We start from the raw sequence: 23,350 nt of genomic DNA, 5'->3' as shown, positions 1-23,350 counted from the left end.
GCAAAGGGAACAAATTCCCTATTAATAGCAGGATGAATTAGTTTTAGATTAAAAAGTGTACAAGCATGTGTCCACAACTTCTTAATTTTTGGCATCTACTGGGAAATTTAAGTATACTGTCTGAAATTTCAGGCAGTGTTGATGTGTTCCAATTATACATGTGAATGACAGTTTGCCTGATATGCAGAGAGGGAGGAGACCAGCTGTAACTGAGGGTGGATATACTCTATTTCGCTCTATCTCGGCTTATTCTGGGCTCTGACTTGGCATTCATCCACACCACGGTGCATATTTCTGAATAAAATCACAGCTCAAATATGGCTCATCTAATGGAACTGTTATTGCTTTTTGTAATCTTCATGGTTTCAGCTACATTTGGTAAGTTATTGGATTTCAGTGAAATACCAATAGAGAATTACTACTGAAACCTTTAACTCTGGATTAATAGGTCGTTAAAACAATGGATTTCCTAAATCCTACCTCTTGGATTATTTATACTAGGGGTTCTACAAACTTAATCGTGTTTAAGACGGAAACCTTATTACTTTCGTACCTTTAAGCTCTGGTTTTGACACCTGCACCATGTAATGAATTGACTTTATATTGTAATTTGTATTCTTATTCTCCAGAGCAATGTATTGAATTTCATTAACACTATTTTTTTGTGTGTGTTTTCAGACTCATTCTGGGATCAGTTGATGAAAGGTAAGAAGAAATGCTGCCAATTTTAGTTCAATGGTCAATAAAATCACAAATAATTGCGCAAAAGTTGAATGAAATTAATGAAATGATTATTTTTGACCTGTCACAATTATTACAAAATTGCTTGTTTGTTCAGACGTTTACAGAACGGCTGAGGGTTATGTTTGTTTATTTGCCGTCTCTCTCTTCATAACACTTTTAGATGATTGCAGTAAAAAAAAAACGAAAATATTTAATGTTTGTTAACACAAGTAATGTTTGTTAATAAAAAATTTAGAGGGTGGTCATTCATGATATTTGTTTATTTTACATTTGTTAATTGCAGTTGGGTGTTGTGGTGATAGTAATTTCAATGAAAAATAAAGACATTTTACTTTATTTCTCAAAAATTTCTAAATACTTTTATTTCTAAAATATCATTTTTGACAGGTCATGGTTATTGTACTTTGTTAAAGAAATTTGTTACTTAAACTGGTTTTATTCGGTTTTCATACTCCTTTTAGACTCTAAGCAAGACAAACACTCGGAACAAGAGTATTTTATCGTGCAGCAGTCTTCATGCTCACTTCAGTGCCCATCAGGATGGGTCACTTATGGCAAACGATGTATCAAGTACGTTAACGAAGCCATGGCCTGGGCCTCTGCTGAGGTAAGCCCTATCCTATTTTGTTGGTCCAAGAAAGAAAGAAATGCTATCAAGTCAAAATTGATGCTTAAAATTAAGACCAAGGAATTATAATAAAAACAGATATATAAGACAGGAAAACTGATGGTAGACAAAAAAAAAAACAAAAAAAAAACCTATTCTCATATATCACCTCCAGTGGAACAGATGCTTATCTCTACTAAAGCGTCTACTGAAGTGGTGCAAAAACCACAACCGTTAAACAGGACATGAAATCCTGTCACTGTAGCTGACATCTGACATTTAATAAACTTACAGTGCCTTGCCTTATCTGTTCAGTCTTCCTGCATGTAGGGGAATACCAACTGTTTTTATATTTCTGCACAATCCCTGAAATGCAAACCTTTATTTAGATTTAGAATGTGGAAAATATAATAATTTTGCAAATGTAAGCATCTTAAACATTTTTTTAACTATTCTTAAACTATTTTGTCTTAAAACCCTTTACATGTATCACTCCACCGTGAAACAATAAACAAATACAGTTTATTTAAAACAACTCAAATGAATAAATGCATCAATGAATAGTGGAATCACTCAGTGAGGTTCTGTTGATTACTAAATGTGGGTTTTGACATTTATTACCCAAACAGGTCTAACCCTAATAGTAATGGTTTCCCACTGATCTATTTTAATAAATGTACAAGAAAAAAGAAATACCTAAAGAACAGTCTTATAGAACCAGATATAACATTTGTTTAAATCTTAAAAAAGTAATCATTACATGGGATAAACATTTACAGCTGATATATTTTGTTCTCTGTCTAGAATCATTGTTTAAATATGAGTGCCAATTTGATCTCAATACACAATGAAAATGATTATCAGATGGTGAAGGCCCTCATCCGTGCTCACGACTCGAAGGAGAATCCTACGTGGATTGGACTCTCAGACTGTCAGGAGGTAAAGTAATGAAAGTGGAACAAACTCAAATAAATGTTCAGGGGCTCCTTCCTGTGGCAGTGCTTTCAGTGCATCTGAGGCCAGTCGTCCCAAAAGCAATTGGCCCTACTGCTCCCTCATAACTTAGCACATGATGCTAGCCAATACAGCCCTCTGTAATCTTACTTAAAAAGTTTGGGTATTGAGTTAGTGTTCTACTCCAGGTGTGTACAGATGTACAATGATGTTGAAAAGATGCGATGACTGGCTTTTCATGGCTTTTCATGTCAGAGGAAGGCTGTATTGGTCTTCGCTATCCCAGCTTGGTAACACTGTGTGACTGGGGAATGGAAGGTATGGAATTGGCAATGGCTAAATAAGTAGGAAAATTGGTACTCTGCCCACAACAAATATAAAACCATTGTCAGTTTACACATACATGGTAAGAGCCTATACACTGCAATTACACTAATAAAATCAATAGAAAAAAAAAAAAAAAAAAAAAATATATATATATATATATATATGAGAGAGCTTAAGAGATGGAGCTTATGTAAATAAAGAAATAAAACTGAAGAAATTATTTATAAACATAAATTGTAAAATGTAATGAACAAAAATGTAAATTTGTTGTGAGGAAATAGTTAGGACACCCTATGCCCTAATATCTAGTATTTCCCCCGGACCTCCATTAGATGTTTCCTGTAACCATCTACCAGTCTCCAACATCGACTGGGAGGTGGTTTTTCCCACTCCTCCATGCAGAATTCTTTTAGCTGTGTGATATTTGAGGGGTTTCTTGAATGCACAGATCACCCCACAGCATCTCAGTACGATTAAGATCCGAGCTCTGATTTGGCCGTTCCAGAACTCTCCATTTCTTACGTTTGAGCCATTACTTGTGAATTTACTAGAATGTTTTGGGTCGTGGTCATGTTGCATGGTCCATGTCCACTTCAGCTTCAGTGTTTGGAAAGATCTTCTTACATTTAAGTCTTGCCCTGATGTCTTTTTGACAGCATGGGTTTCCTCCTTGAAAATCTATCTATGAAAATCAAATCAAATCAACATATTTACCTTGACATCAACTGTGGTAAGAGCTACATGTGGTAGTGTTTATAATGGCTGATTTCTAATTGTTTTGAGATCTTTTTACATCCCGTCCCAGGCTCATATACATCTATAACCTTCTTTCTGAATGCCTCAGAGATCTCTTTAGATCCTGGCATGATGATACCACACATTTCAAGAATCAAGGGCAAATCAAACTAATGTCTGGGGTTCAATGTCCTCTTTAACGATGGTCTAATCATTTGCAGCTGGTGTGGTGCACCTGATTCTAAATATAGACATTTTAAATATAAACAGTAATAAATGTGGGGGTGTCCTGACTTTTTCCTCACAGGAAATGTGCATTTTTCTTGATTACATTTTAGAACCTATGTTTATAAGTAATTTCTTCAGATTTAGTTGTTTAGTTACATAAGCTCCATCTCTCAGTACTGTTCAAAAGAAGCTCCTATGTCCATATGTTTAAATATGTTCAAAAAGACAAAGATTTTCATGGGGTGTATATATATATATATATTATTTAACACTTTGAAACTGCACCTACTGTATTTGATCAATGGGCAGTGAATGTAGAAAAATGTTTAAAAAGTTTTAATGGTATGTTTCAGTTTCATTAAACTTTACAGATACATTTACCCATTGCATGTTTTTCTAAATAACTGACTGTTTGGCCTTTCAGCAAAAAATGTGGATCTGGTCAGATGGTTCCAAGTTCAATTACACCAAGTGGAACCCAGATGAACCGAATTTCTCTAAAGGAGAGTGTTGTGTGCATATTAACTTTGGAGGTAAGTTAAAGCTCACAGCTTAAAACATACTATAACATTCCTCTCTTTCTTAGAGTTTTTTTTTTCCTTTGCTTTCAGAAACGAAAGACTGGAATGACATTCCATGCACACTTAAACATCCTTTCGTCTGTGTGAAGAAACTTGCCTGAAATTCTGACCGCCAGTGAAATGGACAGCATAAGAGCATTTCCATTTACTAAATGCATTTTCTAATTCAAATCTCATTTCTCAGAATATTTCATAAGAGTTTAACAATGTAGAGTTGGAAACGTTTAAAAGAAATCCCAGTAACATTTTACTGTAGGTTAATTTTCATAAGTCTACACCTACAAAAGTTTTTCATATCTAACTACCATAAACCTACATAAACGTCTATAAAGATGTCACAAAAGCAGTGTAAGTCGCCATAGAGGGTGTACTAAAAACTGAAGCTTATTGGAATAAGCCTTCAGAGATTTTTATAGCCTTATGTCAGTCATAACAGTCTTACACAGTCTAATGAAACATCTACATTAATGTGTTATAGAAAATCTTAACACAGTGCCAGTCAATGTGTAATTTGGGGTTTTAAATGAGCTATTTCTTCAATGCTGTAATATCTGATTTATATGTTCCTCTTTCCAAGTTTCATAATTGTTTAGTTATAATTACCCTATAAGAACCCTAGTCATTTATTAAGAAACTGTATCTTATTACATTTATTGCTTATTCTTGTTTTAGGTGAGCCTTCTGCCTGCATGCCTTAAGCTCTACCTGGTGTGGGCAGGGCCAGTGGGACTACCCACTGCAGGTATGCTCTAGCCAACATACTGTCCCCAGAAGAGAATGGAGAATGAGGAGAATGAGATTATTCTCCAAATGGGTAACACCACACCAGTCCCCTAGCGAAAGGGTAGGGTTAGACTGATGAGCTTAGCTTTGGGAAATGGCTGAAAAGGGGGGTCTGCATTCTCTGCTGATACTTAGTCTGTGGAGTTAGCTTTCTCTATCATGGTAGAATTTTCTTAACCCTTGTATGATATTCAGGGTCAAATTGACCCGTTTTTACAAGTAAATTTTTATTCCTACATGAATCTCAATGGTCTTAGCTCATTTTCTAATGGTCTGAGGACAGGGTTTAGTACCGGAAAGTTGTCGGCTCGATCCCAAAGAGCAGCGGGAACATCCATGGCTGAAGTACCCTTGAGCAAGGCCTAAGCTCCAAACGCTCCCTGGACACCGAGAATGGCTGCTTTGGGTGTATGTGTTCACTGCCCCTAATCACTAGTTTGAGTGTGTGTGTGTTCATTGCCTCTAATCACTAGTGCGAATGTGCAAAAATATATTTTTTTCTGTCTGATTAGTTTTGGGTCTTTTTTTTCTATGGCACTCTTGGTTGCACTTGGGATGAAAATAAACCATTATTTCATTGAACTACCAGTTATGCGTCAGTTTTTCAACCACCAATCAGCAATCCTGTAACACAACCGTATGTACAATCATTCAAGATTTCTATATGAACCCAGTTCTATGTAAATTTCTAATGTCATTCATTCATTCATTCATTCATTATCTGTAACCCTTATCCAGTTCAGGGTCGCGGTGGGTCCAGAGCCTACCTGGAATCATTGGGCGCAAGGCAGGAACACACCCTGGAGGGGGCGCCAGTCCTTCACAGGGTGACACACACTTACACCTATGAACATCTCTGAGTCGCCAATCCACCTACCAACGTGTGACTGCGACACTACCTGCTGCGCCACCGTGCCGCCCACTGAGTATATATACTGAATATAAATATTACATCATTTTGTATTAACAGTATTAATATAAATACAGTTAAAATCTAATGTCTTCAACCTACATTTATCATTTTCAGGTATTTAAAGTTCATCTTTTGACACAAACAACAATACAAAAAAACATGGAAACTAACTTTTTTTATTTAAAATGACACACTTGGAAAGATAACAGTTATGAAAACTTAAACCAGTCTCTGCCACTCAGTATAAAGCAGTAATGTAAGAAGTGAATGAGCAAAGTAAGAAGTAAATACCCACCCATGGCTATGCCCCTGGACCACACGTCGCCAAAATAACCATGTAAATTGATTGCATTGTTTCTGGAGCTAACAGGTGGATAATTATAATAACAACTCTGCAAATCACAATTCATATATCAAAACCCTCATCTGCTGAATTAAAGGCAACTCGTGGAGCTGTGATGTGTTTACCTATACCAGTTCAAACTGTGTAGCCCTTCAACTTATTATGGGTAATATTTATTTCATGATCAGCACATTTTAGCATGTACTTACAGAGAGGGTACCAAATTAAATTCAAATTCCTGCCACTTCAATTTACAGCACGTGTCCTGTAAATTTATGGTATAAAAACATGTTATGGTATACAGGGTACAACGCTAGAGTTGCCAGTGTCTCTGCTAGGATGTCCTTCAGCAGTGGCAGCAGCCCTTCAATTAAAAGCAAGTTACAACACAAGTTACTTAGCACTAACACTATACCGAGCGGTTACTTACAGGAAAGTATAGGGTACAAAGCTATACTTCAATATACGCTGTCTAAATTCCTTAAATTGTTTTACGAGTAGCAGAACAATATACAACAAGTATGCACAGTTAAATTTAACTTAATATAATTTAAATGACATATTAGTAGTGATTTAGTACAAATTAGTGGTTCAAAAATTACTATTTTAGCACATGAATATATATACTTTTTTTTCCCATGAGGAAAAGAGGTTTTGAAAATGTAACTGGTTAGACATTAGGGCATCGGAACCATCCGGGTTTTAGCATTTCCAGTTTTGGTAGCCTGTCCCTATAATAGTTGCAGGATAAGTGACTTGTAAGTTGATGGTTAGAGCACATCTGTACATCCATTGTGTACTGGGTTCAGCAAGGTGTAGCTTTCTTTTGTTATTGTGGTGAAGTGTTGTTGGGAGTTGTGGTTCAGGTGCTTGGTTTTAGTTTTATGGGCAGTGGTCACATATTTGTAGACGCTGCTGACCAAAAAAAGCAGTCCAAAGCGTTGGCTTAATATGCTATGCCAGACTTACCTACTGAATACCTGTGACATTTGCTGAGATTCCCAACAATGCAATGCATCAAACTAGCATTTTCATAAGTGGCTCTATAAGAGTCACTAAGATACCGGTATGCTGATTTGTGATGTAAGAAGTCCAGTCCATTTCTTTGCTAAAGTAGCTGAAGCAGCGTCCATCAAATTTCACCCAGCTGTATAGACATATGGGCTTACAATAGTCTTTCAGAGGCCTTTTTTTTGTTGTTCTGGACTGATTTGTTTAAGCAACAATAGGGTGACCAGACGTCCTCTTTTACCCGGACATATCCTCTTTTTTAGACTTAAAAAAATGTCCGGGCGGAATTTCACAAACGTCTGGGATTTTGTTTTTCTAGAGCTTACATAGAGTAAATTTAAATATAAACTGTTGAGTATCAATAAAGGCAGAGTAAAAGTGCTGACTCCTACAGGTAGTTATTGATATAGCAGTAGGTAAAGTTTGGTTTGATGTGGCACTCTTGGAGAAATTGCTTTCCTAACCCAATTTATCATTACAATATTTACCTCGCTCTCTCTTGATCACTATCTGGATCCTTTTCACACAAACAATATAAACATATAGTCATTTCCTCTGAATTGTACAACAATCCAGAAAGGGCCTTTCCCTTAGTCAACCACACCAGTGATATCTCAAGGGTAAATTACTTTACAACATATATACAGTAACAGATAAGAGATGTACATTTACTGTATATTTGTGGTGCAATGTAAATGACGAGTTCATGGACATGTCTGACTCATTTGGCATGGGTTTAATGCTTTGTGGATTTAGAAGGCAATCACTGGATGATCCGCTCATATTAGTGCAGCACACACTAACATTTATATGCACTGAGGAAAAGTGGTGGATACATTGAAAAAAGTGATGTAAATACCCAGCACTCATGTAACCCCTTAAATATTCATAAAAGTTTCATTATTTTCTTCAACATATAAAATAGAGTCAATTTCCTGAAGTTTAATTTCTGTGTTTAGGTTAAATCTGCACTACATACGTGTCTTCAGAGTTGTGGAATATCATCTGGTTGAAACACACTGTTAGTAGTTCAGTGTTGTGCAACACAGGCCAAGACGATTTTAATAACCTTTTAAGGGCTGTATAGAAGTATCATTGAAACTCCCAAACAACATACTCTCATTTTAAATGTAGTGGCAATTGTCAAAGGTGTGTTCTCCCTTTGTCTGCATGGGTTTCCTCCCACGGTCCAACACATGTTGGTAGGTGGACTGACTACTCAAGTGTCCATAGGTGTGGGTGTGTGAGTGAAAGTGTAAATGTGTGTTGCCCTGCAAAGGAGTTTATTTAACTAAAAAATGTGCAAAGAAAATCTGAATTGTTGTGGAAATAAAGCCCATATTGGGTTTATACTCACTGTGTTTGGCATAATCACAATATCATTTTATGAAAAAACAACCTTACTGGACAGGAAGTACTTTTTCTCTAATTATTCTTCTATATGTAAAAGATATGAAAATGGTAAGAAAGAAAAGTTTAGGACAATTGGAAAATCTCAAATAGTTTACTAATCTCATGTCCCTATAGTGCACTAATAAAAAGTCGGCTTTTACACCCAGTGGATTCAATTTATTGTATATAGCTAGATATTGTCAATCACACACCAACACTAACGTTTAATCAGCGCAGATTTCATAGATTCATTCACTCTGTAGTTCACTAAAAAGGTAGCCTTCACCACACGGACCAATTATGTAACCACTTCAAGTTCTGTCAGAGTCCTGTTTACTGCTGCACACGGTCTGTCGGTTTCTGACGGTTTTCTGCGAATCATTGATCTGTAAATCATATGTTCACTCAAATTCTCTGGAGTGGTGTTTGTAAATCTGACGAATCACCGGAAGTTGCTGCGCTGGTTTACTTCCTGTGACCGCGGGCTGAAATGAATGTAGGGTGTGTTTCTGCGTTTTTGTACACTTTCGTTATTTTATTAATACCCCTCTAGGCTTTAAGGTAAGAATACGTCGTTCTTAAACGTGTTTGCTGTGGGGGTTTTTTATTATGTTGGCCACGCTGCCTCATTTTCTCACAATGCAACAAGATACAATAGCACAGAATACAAAGCTGTACACTACCAGAACACTGAACGTTTCATAAAACAAAACAAAGCAAAATACAATTATAGTACAAGGGGGGGAAATGAAACGGTGTGGTCTAAAACAATGCAATGACGCACAACAATGCAGTAAACCGTATCTATCCATTAATTCATTCATTCAGATTATGGTCGTGGTAGTATTCATGGGCGCAAAAAGCTGGAGCTCTCAGGTAGCGACATTATCTGTTGTGCCACCGAAACACCCTCCAATATTATAAAACTATATCATAAGAAAGAATTTGATGTAACGATACATTGCTTCAAATATAACATGAGATTATGGTGTAAGTATTTTTTGTTGATGCATTTTCACCTACTCAACCTACATGAGCTAAGCCTCAATCGCTCATGTTGAAATTTCAGCCTGAACTGCTTTTCAAATTTAGCAAAATACAGACCATGCTCAATGCCTGTTTTCATTTACAGGGGTCTAAACCTTTTATCCACTAACCTTTACCTGTGTAAAGTTTTGATTAGTTAATTATTTATTGATCTATTTATTTATTTGTAGCCTTTATGCTTTGTAATGCAGCAACGAATCTAAAACTCTGGAGGTTCATGAAGGCAAGGCCAGTGAAGACCATGTGGCTCTTGGTGAAACAAACCTCCTACATTAAAGGTAGCAGGGAGAAACTGGCTGGATTATAGAAATCTATGGCTGGCACTGCTCCTGCTCACACACACGCCTTTTACAGTCTTCTCAAATACACCCTTCACTGGATATATGAGGTGCTTTCGGTGGTGTTGTTGAGATTGGTCTTATATTCAGCCTGTTGTCATATTATACTAACTTTGGCGCAGATTAGTTTGGTATACATTACTTGTCAGTTTCCTAGTCTCAGATGAAAGCTTAATGCTAGAGTTAATAGGATTTTAATGATGAAACAAAATTGGAATTTCAATGTTGTTTGACACTGCACAATTTGATGAAACTGGCCCTAAAATATATCTATCATATTTTGCATAATTTTGTTGTATTAATTTTTATTTACCATAAAGAATGAGCAAAAATGAAGATGTTTTGAGAAATTAATGTTAGTGAACACAGTATAGACAACGCATAAAAAAGGGTGTGATTAGTTATTACTAACATTAGTTATGTTAGTATAGTGAATGATTTACCTTCAGCAGTATACCTGGTAACACTTTAAATTACAGCCCGCTAATTACTGGGTAAGTACTGAGTAAGTAAAGGGTATGATACTAGAAATATGTGGTTAATATCAGGTATCGTACACACATTTTACAAATAAGAAAGAGCATAAGAGAAACATCCATTTCATCATTAGTCAGCTATGTACATGTAATGTCTTAATACAAATGGATTCGGAATGTAGTTACATGCCTTATTTGTAAAGTATCTGTAAGATACCCAGTAATAACCACATATTTCTAGTATCATACCTTTTACTTACTCAGTATATATTTTTTATTTTACACCTTATTTTATAGGTACTTACTCTGTACTTACCCCGTAATTAGCGGGCTTTAATTTAAAGTGTTACCAGGTATACTGCTGAAGGTAAATCATTCACTATACTAACAACAATTTAAGTATTGTCTCTTGTTTTCTTACATGAAGTGACAGTTTTAAAACCATGGGTCTGTTGTCTGACCCAAATCGAAGGAAGGCACTTACCAGCCTCCTCACACGTCTCAACACTCCTATATGGTAAGTTGCCACTCATTGCACTTAAGTAATCTGATTACTGTTTTGGGAATGTATTGGTGCTTTTCCACTGCATGGTGCTTGCTCGGATCAACCAGGAAAATCTTGTACCTGGTCTCTGCAAATGGGTACTTTTTTAGTCCCTGTTCACACCTGGTTCCAACCCAGCAAGCAGCAGAGTAGTGACTAAACGTGACGTGTAAATTTTAGCATGCTGATTGATCAGAGAGATTTGTCTACAGGGCAAAATGCAGACCTCCAGCACAAACTAGCCACTACTACAGTAGCGAGCATGTTTTATCTGACTCACAATGGCGGCTCATAAAAGTGTACCATGGTGTTTTGAAGGGTTTTGGGGCAAGGAGCTGTGTTCAGTCAAGAACAAGAATGAAAATCAACAAGTGAATACACAATGAGTAAACACCGCTTAACATTACTGCTGCCGTTGTTGTGATTTACAAAGCCTGAGGTTCCAGTTAGAGGGTTTTCTCTTTGGCTACATTTCAGTTGGAAAACCAACAAGGGACCAAGTGAGTCAAGTAGAGCAGATACTATGCAGTGGGAAAGCATCATATGTTTAAAATTCTGTCATCATTTCATGGGTTAATTTATATATACAGGACATATCAGATGTTAAACTGATGAGAACAGATGAGTATGTGAGTGGAGTGTGTTTGTAATCGAAGAGAAAACTCATGTTCTTGCTCTCTTACTTTTTTTTTTTTTTGCCTGCTAGTTTGGTGTGCTACCTGGCTGGGCTTGCCTGGTTCATGGGCCTAGCTTTTGAACCCTTCACCCTACGTACATATATATCTGAGAATGCCATGGGGTCCACAATGGTGGAGGAACGGTTCCCTGCAGGAGAGAGAGCCTTGGCCACTGGGAGGGAGTTTGCAGCTCACAAAAAGAAGGTTGGGTAAGTAGAATTCTAGGTGCTTTCGAGTTTACATAAAGTACATGCTTCAAGTTTATTTATGAATTTCCAACTATTTATGCACCTATAAGTACCCATATGTTCTACCTGTCTCTCTGTCTGCAGGGGAATGCCAGTAGACTGGCTAGTGAAAACTATGCAGGCCAGAGGGCTGGAAGTGTTCACTCAAAGCTTCTCCCGCACTCTGCCCTTTCCTGATGAGAACAAGGAGCGATATGTGAGTCTCTTAACTGATGTGCATTCACATACATCCTTATTTATTTGTCATTAATTTAAGATTCTCGTTTATCAGCATTATGCTTTGTAAAGCTGTAACACAAATCTAAAACTCTGGAGGTTAATGAAGGCGAGGCCAGTGAAGACCATGTGGTTCTTGCTGATACCCACCTCCTACAACAAATGCAGCAGGGAGAAACGGGCTAGATTCCAGAAATCTGTGGCCGGCACTGCTCCTGCACACACATTTTGTTTGTCTAATCACACACTTTTTGTTTGTCTAATCACACACTTTTTGTTTGTCTAATCACACGCTTTTTGTTTGTCTAATCACACGCTTTTTGTTTGTCTAATCACATGCTTTTTGTTTGTCTAATCACGCTTTTTGTTTGTCTAATCACACGCTTTTTGTTTGTCTAATCACACGCTTTTTGTTTGTCTAATCACATGCTTTTTGTTTGTCTAATCACACGCTTTTTGTTTGTCTAATCACACGCTTTTTGTTTGTCTAATCACACACTTTTTGTTTGTCTAATCACACGCTTTTTGTTTGTCTAATCATACGCTTGTCTAATCACACGCTTTTTGTTTGTCTAATCACACGCTTTTTGTTTGTCTAATTACATGCTTTTTGTTTGTCTAATCACACGCTTTTTGTTTGTCTAATCACACGCTTTTTGTTTGTCTAATCACACGCTTTTTGTTTGTCTAATTACACGCTTTTTGTTTGTCTAATAACGCGTTTTTTGTTTGTCTAATAACGCGCATTTTGTTTGTCTAATAACGCGCATTTTGTTTGTCTAATTACACACTTTGTTTGTCTAATCACACGCTTTTTGTTTGTCTAATCACACGCTTTTTGTTTGTCTAATCACACGCTTTTTGTTTGCTTAATCACACGCTTTTTGTTTGTCTAATCACATGCTTTTTGTTTGTCTAATCACACGCTTTTTGTTTGTCTAATCACACTTTTTGTTTGTCTAATCACACGCTTTTTGTTTGCTTAATCACACGCTTTTTGTTTATCTAATCACACTCTTTTTGTTTATCTAATCACACGCTTTTTGTTTGTCTAATCACATGCTTTTTGTTTGTCTAATCACACGCTTTTTGTTTGTCTAATCACACGCTTTTTGTTTGTCTAATCACACGCTTTTTGTTTGTCTAATCACACGCTTTGTTTGTCTAATCACACGCTTTTTGTTTGTCTAATCACACGCTTTTTGTTTGTCTAATCACACGCTTTTTGTTTGTCTAATCACACGCTTTTTGTTTGTCTAATCACATGCTTTTTGTTTGTCTAATCACACACTTTTTGTTTGTCTAATTACACACTTTTTGTTTGTCTAATTACACGCTTTTTGTTTGTCTAATTACACACTTTGTCTAATCACACGCTTTTTGTTTGTCTAATCACACGCTTTTTGTTTGTCTAATCACACGCTTTTTGTTTGCTTAATCACACGCTTTTTGTTTGTCTAATCACACGCTTTTTGTTTGTCTAATCACACGCTTTTTGTTTGTCTAATCACACGTTTTTTGTTTGTCTAATAACGCGCATTTTGTTTGTCTAATCACACGCTTTTTGTTTGTCTAATTACACACTTTGTCTAATCACACGCTTTTTGTTTGTCTAATCACACGCTTTTTGTTTGTCTAATCACACGCTTTTTGTTTGCTTAATCACACGCTTTTTGTTTGTCTAATCAAACGCTTTTTGTTTGTCTAATCACACGCTTTTTGTTTGTCTAATCACACGCTTTTTGTTTGCCTAATCACACGCTTTTTGTTTGTCTAATCACACGCTTTTTGTTTGCTTAATCACACACTTTTTGTTTGTCTAATCACACGCTTTTTGTTTGCTTAATCACACGCTTTTTGTTTGTCTAATCACACGCTTTTTGTTTGCTTAATCACACGCTTTTTGTTTGTCTAATCACACGCTTTTTGTTTGTCTAATCACACACACACCTTTTTACCGAAAGACTAGGATTTAATACATTTTCAGCTAAAAATGTGCATCTGAGCTGCTCTCAGGGTCATGATAGAGGTTGACAGTTCAGTATAGTTCTTAATTACAGTGAGGAAGTTTATTATTCCTAAGCATAAAGCTACAATATATGGGATGATGCACCATTAAACTAGCTTTTTTTTCCCTAAAAGCAGGCTTTATCAATATCTTTGAAACTCAAATATATATTCACCCATCATAATAAACATTGCGTATATTTAATATAATTAATTGGTTGTTGTTTCACCGTCTTTTCCTTCAGATGGTTAAAGGCACTAATGTTTATGGGATTTTGCGTGCTCCTCGAGCCCCACGGACAGAAGCTTTGGTGCTCAGTGCGCCCTGCAGTCCAGACAACATGAACAATCAGGCAGTGGGCCTCCTACTGGGCCTAGCTCAGTACTTTAGAAGTAAGATGCTTTATACTTTCAGTTTAAATGCACGAAGCTTGCACTGAAAATAAGTTTGGAGTTTTTGCATTTAAAGTACTTGTTAATTTTGAGTTGTAATTATTTTCATTTTTTTTATGCTGTGAGCAAAAAATAATAACAACGATGCCATTCCATTTTTTGAAGATGGGATGTTGTGTTTATGTTTGTCTGGTAGTAGCTGCCAGACTAATTGCTATGTTGCACTTAAATATAAAAATATAATTCCCTCTTCTTATCTCAGATCAGATTTACTGGGCAAAAGACATCATATTTCTGGTGAATGAACATGATCTCATTGGCATGCAAGCCTGGTTAGAGGGATACCATCACACCAACATCACCGGTGAGTTGTCTTCTCTCTGCTGTTTTGAGGAGAAACAGAAACAATCAATCACATCAAGTCAAGTCATATTTATTTATTTACATAGCACATTTAAAAAACAGTGAATGTCAGCCAAAATGCTGCACAATAAAATCAACTAACAAACAAAACCAGGTAAAATTATAAAACATACATATAAATGAAATAAAACAAATAAAAGAATCTAACAACAAAATGTTGTTAGATTCTGATACTGATACTGAAGAGATACTGATGGCAAGACAACATAAACCAAGGCAGAAAAAATGGCTGAAATAATTTAAAAAGACCCAAATGCCAGAGAAAATAAATAGGTTTCAAATTGGACTTAAAAGTCACTATTGTAGGGGATTTCTCTATGAAGAGTGGGAGACTGCTCCAAAGTCTTGGGGCAGCTACAGCAAATGCTCGTCTTTGAACCTCAACCGAGAATTAGGGGTGTCTAAAAGCAATTGGTTAGGGGAACGTAGGGCACATGGGGTAGATCGAAGACAAAGAAGATCCGATATATTTTTCAAAGCCAGGCCATTGAGAACTTTAAAGACGAACAGTAACACTTTAAATTCAACTCTGTATTTCACTGGAAGCCAGTGCAACGACGCCAACACAGGGGTAATACTATCCCTTTTCTTAGTACCAGTCAAAAGCCTTGCAGCTGCACTTTGGATCAGCTGCAATCGTAACAGGCTCGAATGAGAGATCCCCAGGTACAGAAAATTACAGTAGTAGATTCGAGAGGAGATAAAAGCATGAATAACTGTTTCCAGGTCTTTAAAAGACAGTATTCACTAAAGTTAAACTATATGTTGGAGTTAAAAAAAATTGCCTCTCACAACAGTGCTTATTTGCTTTTCAAATGTAAGATCAGTGTCAAAAATTAAACCAAGGTTTTTTTTACTTGGCTTTGCACATTAGACAGTATGACAGATGCCCCATTTCATTGGCCATGGTTCCATTCAAGTTGGGATTTCCAAAAATTATCACATCTGTCTTATCTTGGTACAGTTTGAGAAAGTTCTTAGACATCCAGCACTCTAAGTCCCTCAAGCCCTCCAACATAAGTTTCAGAGAACAATTTTCTCTAGATTTCAGCAGAAGATAAAGCTGTGTGTTGTCCACATACCAATGATATGAAATATAATATTTTTGAAAAATTGACACGAGGGAGCATGTACAAAGAGAAGAGGATGGGTCCCAAGATAGAGCCCTGAGGTACACCGTAAGTAATAGATGCAGGAAAGCAAGAGGAAGACTCTCCCATCTTAACAGGAAAAAGTTTGATTTTCCAAGTAGGAGGCAAAAAACTTCAACGCAATATCCTGGATGCCAACACCACACAACAGGCAATCTAACAGGATGGTGTGGTCAACTGTTTCAAAAGCTGCACTTAGGTACAGGAGAATTAAAACAACACATTTTCCTGAATCAACTAAAAGTATGTCACTTAATACTTTTGAAGAGCAGACTCAGTGCTGTGGTGTGCTCTAAAACCTCACTGAAATGTGTCTATGGTTTTATGTTTATTTAAAAAATAAGAAAGCTGATGAAAGACAACCTTCTCCAAGACTTTTGACAAAAAATCACATGCATCCCAGTTTATAAAGAAACCCTTTGATTAAACATGATTTTTTTTTCATATACTGTAATTATGTAGAACTATGTAACCACTCATTTATTTTAACAGACATTTATGATTATAATGTGTATATACTCTGAGTTGTCTGCATTTGTTTGTAGGTTTTTTGATAGTGATGTCCACTAAATAAGCTATATAATGGATGTTGAGAAAACGTTTTATAAATCCAGCATTTCCCAATTTTAATGACAATCATTTGGTATAATAATCAATGATATTATTTTATTTTTTAAATGATGCTACACATGATGTAAAGCTTTTCTGAATGACACAATGCAGTGTCTGGTGTTCTTTAACTAGATGTGTTTTCATGCCTGTTTTCTTTTGGTATTTCAGGTATGAACTTCTCCCCTCTGCAGGGCCGGGCAGGATCCATCCAGGCTGCTATCTCACTGGAACTCAGCAGTGATGTCGTTACCAGTCTGGACCTGGTTCTGGAAGGTCTCAATGGGCAACTCCCTAACTTGGATCTGGCTAACCTCTTTCATGCCTTCTGCCAGAAGATAGGAGTCCTCTGCACCATTCAGGGGAAGGTAGGAAAAATTAAAATATAAAATAATCCTAGAAAATATCAAGAAGTTTCTTGTAGCATCTGTAATGTGAGGTTACTGTATCATTCACTATTCAAACAAGTTGAGAGAAGATGGCTTTTTCACCTATGACTGATAACAATTGGGACAGACCCATTCTTTCAGGAAAGTAATCTGAAACATGGTCTCCTCTGAGCACAGCACCTGTTTATACGGTCTTTTGGACCACTTGAGATTTCTTGGGCCCAGAGAACTTGTTAGTGGATTCATATAGAATTGATTTAGTGCTCTTTTCTTTTGTGAAAGAGTATGGTTTCTTGAAGAGATTGCATTTCTTGATGCACTGGCAAATTCTGTCACCTGACAACAGTTTTTATAAATACTCCCAAGCTCATGTTGCACTATTTATCACTTTGGCATGAGTTTCTTATGCAGGGCCATCTGAGGGCTTGAACATCATGCTCATTCAACTTTGGGGTCATGTCTTGCCCTATGTGGACTAGTATTTCACCAGATTTCCTTATTCATTTCATAACATTTAAGTACAGTATACAATAAAAGATTTAAATTCTTTGTCATTTTCTACAGAAAAAAGCACACTTTTAAAATTACTTAATTGATACTTAATTGAAAATGTCCCAACTTTTCTGGAAATGGGTTTTGTAATACTTTGGGATGTAGTGCATGTTCCTAGTTTTGCCTGGACATATCTGGCTACTTTTGTGACTCTCTTGGCATCTCTCAGCTCCAGAGGAATGACTGGGATTCTGCAGACGGCTACACACATGCTGTCCAAACCATGATGCTGATGGTACTGAAGCAGGCAAGTGGGCGTCCCTGGGGTGACCATGGACTCTTCCTCCGATACCACATTGAAGCTGCATCCGTCCGTGGTGTCAACAGCTTCAGACAATACAAGACTGATGCCACTACAGTCGGCAGGTGTGCATTGTTTTTTCTGGAGTGATGCAGCACTCATTCAGTACCATTGGGACGAGTAATCAAATCTATTTATCCAGCACTGGTACCTGACTCTCAGATGTTATCATCACATCATTACAGAAATATTCCATCATCTGGTGTAAGTTTTCCCAGAGGTGTAGAAGCTGATGCAGCAGTAAATGGGGACAGTATATCTGTTTTAACCTTGATTTCAGAAGAAATGTTGGGTGAGCATGTGGTAAAGGTCGCTTTCGACTCATGCGGTTGTGGCTCTGAAGAAAAGCAACATATTCAGTAACTTCTTGGATAATGAATGCCGTTCTTATTGTGTCTAATGAAATATATATTGTCAGTTTTTTTAAATGCTGTCCTGATCTTTGCTCACTCACTGTCTACCAGGTTGTTGGAGGGAATGTTCCGGAAGTTGAATAATCTCCTGGAGCGGCTCCATCAGTCATATTTCTTCTACCTCATGCCTTCACTTTCTCGGTTTGTCTCCATCGGCTACTACATGCCTGCATTTGGCCTACTAGCCGCTATCCTGCTGCTGCGCGTATCCTCACACTGCCTGCTCCATCCACGTTTTTCACTGCAGAGTTTTTAATAGATAAAGTATTGTCCAAAATGCTGTCTATAAAATGGAATAATGTCAGTCTCATGTAAGATAAAGAATAAAAACAGATACAAGTAAAAAATTTCAAAGCCAAAAATAATAGGTGAAAACACAAGACAACACACAAGATTTACTGTAGATCTTAAAAAAGACACCAAGCTCCAAGGAAGTTTTATTTATTTAAATATTTTTTGTTGGACTTGCCTTTATCGCAGCATAATCTGGTCCATAACCTATGACATGGAAGAGAAAGTCTTGGTCAAATTTACATATCATTCAAAATATTTTAAATCTTAATTATCTTAAAGGCTAAGCACCACTTAATGGACCTCCATGAATATTTCACATTATTTTAGTTACTGACATATATAAGTATGAATTAAAATGAAAATAGCAGCTTAATTTGCTTTAAAACTGACAATTTTATTAAATTGACGGAAAAACCCGAGCTCGCTGCGGAAATTCTTGAACGCAGCCGTGATGTCACTGGTGGACAACAGCTGAACAACACTGCGGTAAAACACCGTTATGACTGACTGTTATGACAGTATCTAGCGATAACTAAATAACCAACATTATTCATGACAGTAGCCTAGCAATAAGCTAAACTCAAATTTAGAGGTATCGTTATTCTTGTAAATCGAACTCGAATTCATCCGACACTATAAACCTCCGTAATGCAGCTACGTAGCCGAGTATAATCTGAGACACCGAGTTTAGCGAGTCAAGCTAACGTTAACTAACACCAACTAAAACAGGCGAAGTGAGTGTCCTTACCCTGTTTACCTCCATGTTACAGAGGCTCTTGAACACCTTTCGTTGGTGTCCTTACATGCCCATATTGTTGGAAAAGCGCCAGTGAAATGAGCTACAGATAACGGAGTGAGCGGAGGGTCCTTTCCAAAGTGCCCGTTTAAAGTTGACAAACTTAGTCCATTTTCTGGATATTTTGGGATCTTTGGGCCATTTGTGCAGATGTCCCACTGTACATTGAATGATTGCAGCCAAAAACAACACACCTTTTCGTCATTTTGCATTAAATTAAGTGCAACTTTTAGAGTTGTTGTCCACCATCTACGTCACAGGCAAGACACCTATTAAAGTGTTTTTTTTGGGGGGGGGTCTTTTAAACTTTATTCCTTGAATTAGTAAGAAATAACATGTTTTCTGACTATCAATAAACACAAATTAGGAACTCAAATTCCACTGTATTTATTTGTTTGACACTTTCGTAGAGCTGGTGCTTAGCCTTTAATGAAAAAAGAAATTGAAGAAGTTTGGTGCCGATCAGTGTATATAGTGATAAATAATGAAATCTTGAACTCTACAGTCGTCTTGACTGAAATATAAAGCATTTGTCTTGAAGAATAAAAAAAATAAAAACCTAAATCAGTATGTTAAATGACGTGTTTGATACCGAAGGATCCTTGACTTTACGACAGGCATTAGATCTGTGGGTCCAGCTGGGGACTCCAACTCCAGTAACTGAAGATGGAGCTGGTGAGGTGGAACCGGTCAGTATCACCAGGCTATAGTGATGCTACAACTGTCTTACACAGTTTTATTATTCATAAAATGGACCTTGTGCAGCCTAGCTCTAATCTTTTGATCTTTCCTCCCTACAGCCATCCAGTCCAGGGGTTCTGTCTGTGCTAACACCAGTGGTGATTAGTCACCTGACAGGGGTGGCTCTGTACACTCTGCCGGTGCTTTCTCAGGAGACTGCTGTGGAGCACTTTCCTGTGTCAGAGACTGAGGCTGTGGTTCTCACAGCTATAGCCATCTACACGGCAGGCCTGGCATTGCCACATAACACACACAGGTGCTGTGTTTCACTGATAGTCAGTGTCTCTCTCTCTCTCTCTCTCTCTCTCTCTCTCTCTCTCTGTGTGTATATGTAAAATTTATTTTTGATTATTTCTTCCTTTCACAACTTTAATCTCAGGTTTATCTCTGGAGAGGGAACAGAGCAGGGCTGGAGGGTACTGAAGCTGGTGGCTCTGCTGTATTTAGCCGTGCTGCTGGGCTGCACTGCTCTCATCAACTTCTCCCTGGGCTTCATCTTAGCCATCACACTGGTGCCGGCTGCTGCCTGCGTCACACCACATCTGCCCAAGTAAATAAACAAGACACAAGACACGTGTTACAAAACGTAGCCCTTTTATTTAATATGCAAAATGCATATTTTGTCAGTGTTATGTAATAACATCAAATAAAACTGCTATAAAACAAATGTAAATGCTTCAGAGGTCTAGTTCAGATTAAACACCACTGTGAACAAGTTTTTCTAGAAAAAGCATTAGTCAAAATGCTGTGAATAAGTGTTTACATCTAGATTTCCAAATACATAGTTGAATGACACATCACATTAGGACTGGAATTGCCTGTTCCTGATATAGATCAGAGCTCACCCATGTCTCCTGTGATTCTCTGTCTCTCAGGGCTTTGAGTGCTTTGGCAATGGTGCTGCTCAGTCCCGGCTGCACCATCCTGTACTGCGTCTTCATCTTCCAGGAACTTCAGGAAGCACCGGTCACTCTGCCAGAGGCCTGGATGCTCTTTCTGTCTGTCATCTCTCAGGGCATCCTGGACCATGCTCTCTATGGCTCTCTGGTGTACCCCTTGTTGGCACTGTTAATTTATCCCTGTTGGCTGCTGTTCTGGAACATCTTGTTCTGGAAGTAAATTGTTTAACTCTTAGGGGGGGACGACAAAAACTGGATCAGCTCAGCACTGGACCAACCCTCTCACCCTAAACCACTATGTGCCAACTAGAAAGGAAAAAGAAGAAAGGGGAGGGTCTTAACGTTAATCCAAAGAGTGTGTGTTGAGGAACATAAACTCTGTTATGAGCTCTGTTATTGAACAAGAATGGAAAAAGTGGCAAAATGGGAATTATAGAAGAGGAAACTTTGTACCGCCCCTCAAGTGCTTTGTTGTATGTTTTCATGAGCCTTTTCAGTACGGAGTGCTTATGTTTTGAGCTAATTGATCATATGAAAAAAGGTGGCAGGTGACTAAACAAAGGAACATTATTTGACACTGGAATGAATCTTCAGTAGGAGTAATATTTGCATCGCTGCATGTGCTAGAAGCCTCTGAACAGGGGAGCCGAGTTTGAGAAAAAGTATGTTTTTGTGTATACCTGTCTATTCATCCACAAGACAAACAGCACCTGGTAAATAACATATTGTGTACTTTACCGATTTATTAATATTAATGTAAATGCTCAGAGAAATAATTCATGAGCCAGTTGAACTGGTTGGAAAAGCATTCCAAAAATAGACAGCTATGATAAAAAAAAATAAACAAAAATGTACCTGAAAGTGCCAGTTAGCTAAGTAGACACCTTCTCTAAACATTGTGCTAACATCATCCAGCTCTTCCTTAAAGTATCCTCATACTGTACCTAATAATAATTTAATTACTGTCATATTTCTCTTTTCTTATGTTCTGGCAATATCCATTTGTACACTAATAAATTACACAGGAAGATACGGGCACCCATGACTAAATGACTAAATGTCCCCCAGTATGTGACTGTTACATCCCACCCTCTATTTTGTATGATGGCATCTAGGGGTATCAAGAGATGGGTATAACAAGGAGTGTGTGATGTAGTTATAGAAGTAAAGTAGAAGTCAACCAATCCAACATGCTAAAACCAACCAACCAACCACTACTGGGTGGACTGTGGATGGTGCCAAACAAATAAACTTCCTACTTCCACTTCCCTAACAAATAACCCACCCCTTGCCTAGTGTGTATATATACAGGTTTGATCCTAACATGGAAGTGTATAGGCGCCCTGTATTTGCCTGTCCACACCAGAAGTGGTGGTAGAGATTTTTAACAGGGGAAAAGCAATCAACAGTTTTCAAAATGGCTAATATGAAGCTAGGCTAAAGCTAAGCTAGTAGCAGTACAACTAGGCCTCAAGCACTAGCTAGAGAATGTATTGAAGTAACCTTAACAGCAACAATAACCTCAACTGAAGCTAGCAGCAAAGATCAAACAAAATAGCAGCAACCTCTGTAAACCTAAGCTAGCAACAACAAACCTCAAGCCATAACCAACAACAATAAACTCCCACAAAAGCAGAAATCTCCCTTTGCTTGTTCCCATCCTTGTGTTCCACTTGGTGGGCTTTATATCCAAGAAGAACCAGGTTCTTTCAGGTGAACAGCTCATCTTACTGGAAGACCAGGACAGCAGCTCCCAAACATTTTTAAATAGTTATAAATTTATTAGTTAATTCACTTTTCTAATATACAGACTTTCAGCCATTCATCCACATGCTGTGTAAACTCCATAGAAAAGTATGAAATTAAATGGGATGCTCTTGAGTAGCTTGAGTAGTAGTCAATATGCCAATGCCAAACATGGGCTAAAGGACTATTAAATCCCTCTGCACTAAGCTGTTGACCTTTATAGCGGTTTTGGATATTCTCTACAGTGATGGAGCACATATTGAACACTTTTAGGGTGAGTTAGAGTGGTGTTCATGATTCGGAACCAATCATCCTAGCCCTATAAGGAAATCACTTATCAATGCTGTGAATGCATGCTCTCGCAGAAAAGTTCCAACATCTAGTGTAAAGTCTTTGGAGGAGAGTAGAAGCTGTTACTGCAGAGGAAAGTAAACAGGCTCTTATTTTCAAACTAAATGTTGGATAAACAAGA

General features: G+C 37.5%; 2 protein-coding genes across 5 annotated transcripts; both read left to right on the top strand.

Moving 5' to 3' along the window:
- The first annotated feature begins 256 nt into the window (after window positions 1-256).
- Window positions 257-5,522, top strand: LOC136707633 (lactose-binding lectin l-2-like). 2 transcript variants are annotated; one of them, XM_066681819.1, is made up of 6 exons: window positions 257-378; window positions 679-705; window positions 1,206-1,351; window positions 2,216-2,290; window positions 4,020-4,128; window positions 4,207-5,522. In XM_066681819.1, exons 1-6 carry the CDS (start codon window positions 318-320, stop codon window positions 4,275-4,277), a joined length of 489 nt encoding a protein of 162 aa, XP_066537916.1. In that variant the 5' UTR covers window positions 257-317; the 3' UTR covers window positions 4,278-5,522. The 2 variants fall into 2 exon arrangements, with proteins under 2 accessions (XP_066537916.1, XP_066537914.1); XM_066681817.1 differs by having other exon boundaries at window positions 2,156-2,290.
- Window positions 5,523-9,042: 3,520 nt separating this feature from the next.
- gpaa1 (glycosylphosphatidylinositol anchor attachment 1) lies at window positions 9,043-22,722 on the top strand. Of its 3 annotated transcripts, none has more exons than XM_066680173.1 (13): window positions 9,043-9,179; window positions 10,907-10,996; window positions 11,730-11,909; window positions 12,033-12,144; window positions 14,417-14,564; window positions 14,827-14,928; window positions 16,919-17,115; window positions 17,858-18,054; window positions 18,454-18,607; window positions 20,110-20,181; window positions 20,293-20,489; window positions 20,613-20,783; window positions 21,109-22,722. In XM_066680173.1, exons 2-13 carry the CDS (start codon window positions 10,923-10,925, stop codon window positions 21,350-21,352), a joined length of 1,848 nt encoding a protein of 615 aa, XP_066536270.1. In that variant the 5' UTR covers window positions 9,043-9,179; window positions 10,907-10,922; the 3' UTR covers window positions 21,353-22,722. The 3 variants fall into 3 exon arrangements, with proteins under 3 accessions (XP_066536270.1, XP_066536268.1, XP_066536269.1); XM_066680171.1 differs by having other exon boundaries at window positions 9,082-9,119; XM_066680172.1 differs by lacking the exon at window positions 9,043-9,179 and adding an exon at window positions 9,925-10,053.
- Window positions 22,723-23,350: the final 628 nt, after the last annotated feature.

Source organism: Hoplias malabaricus, chromosome 9, assembly GCF_029633855.1.
Source record: "Hoplias malabaricus isolate fHopMal1 chromosome 9, fHopMal1.hap1, whole genome shotgun sequence".
NCBI classification, from domain to species: domain Eukaryota; kingdom Metazoa; phylum Chordata; class Actinopteri; order Characiformes; family Erythrinidae; genus Hoplias; species Hoplias malabaricus.
Note: the sequence above shows the minus strand (reverse complement) of the source record. Positions and strands in the feature narration are given on the sequence as shown.

Bases quoted from the DNA above. Each gene is read 5' to 3' on its own strand.
- LOC136707633 (XM_066681817.1), top strand. From the start codon at position 318: ATGGCTCATCTAATGGAACTGTTATTGCTTTTTGTAATCTTCATGGTT. The intron at 706-1,205 runs GTAAGAAGAAAT...TACTCCTTTTAG, and splicing joins CTGGGATCAGTTGATGAAAG to ACTCTAAGCAAGACAAACAC. The intron at 4,129-4,206 runs GTAAGTTAAAGC...CTTTGCTTTCAG, and splicing joins TGTGCATATTAACTTTGGAG to AAACGAAAGACTGGAATGAC.
- gpaa1 (XM_066680171.1), top strand. The intron at 14,929-16,918 runs GTGAGTTGTCTT...TTGGTATTTCAG, and splicing joins CCATCACACCAACATCACCG to GTATGAACTTCTCCCCTCTG. The intron at 20,784-21,108 runs GTAAATAAACAA...TCTGTCTCTCAG, and splicing joins GTCACACCACATCTGCCCAA to GGCTTTGAGTGCTTTGGCAA.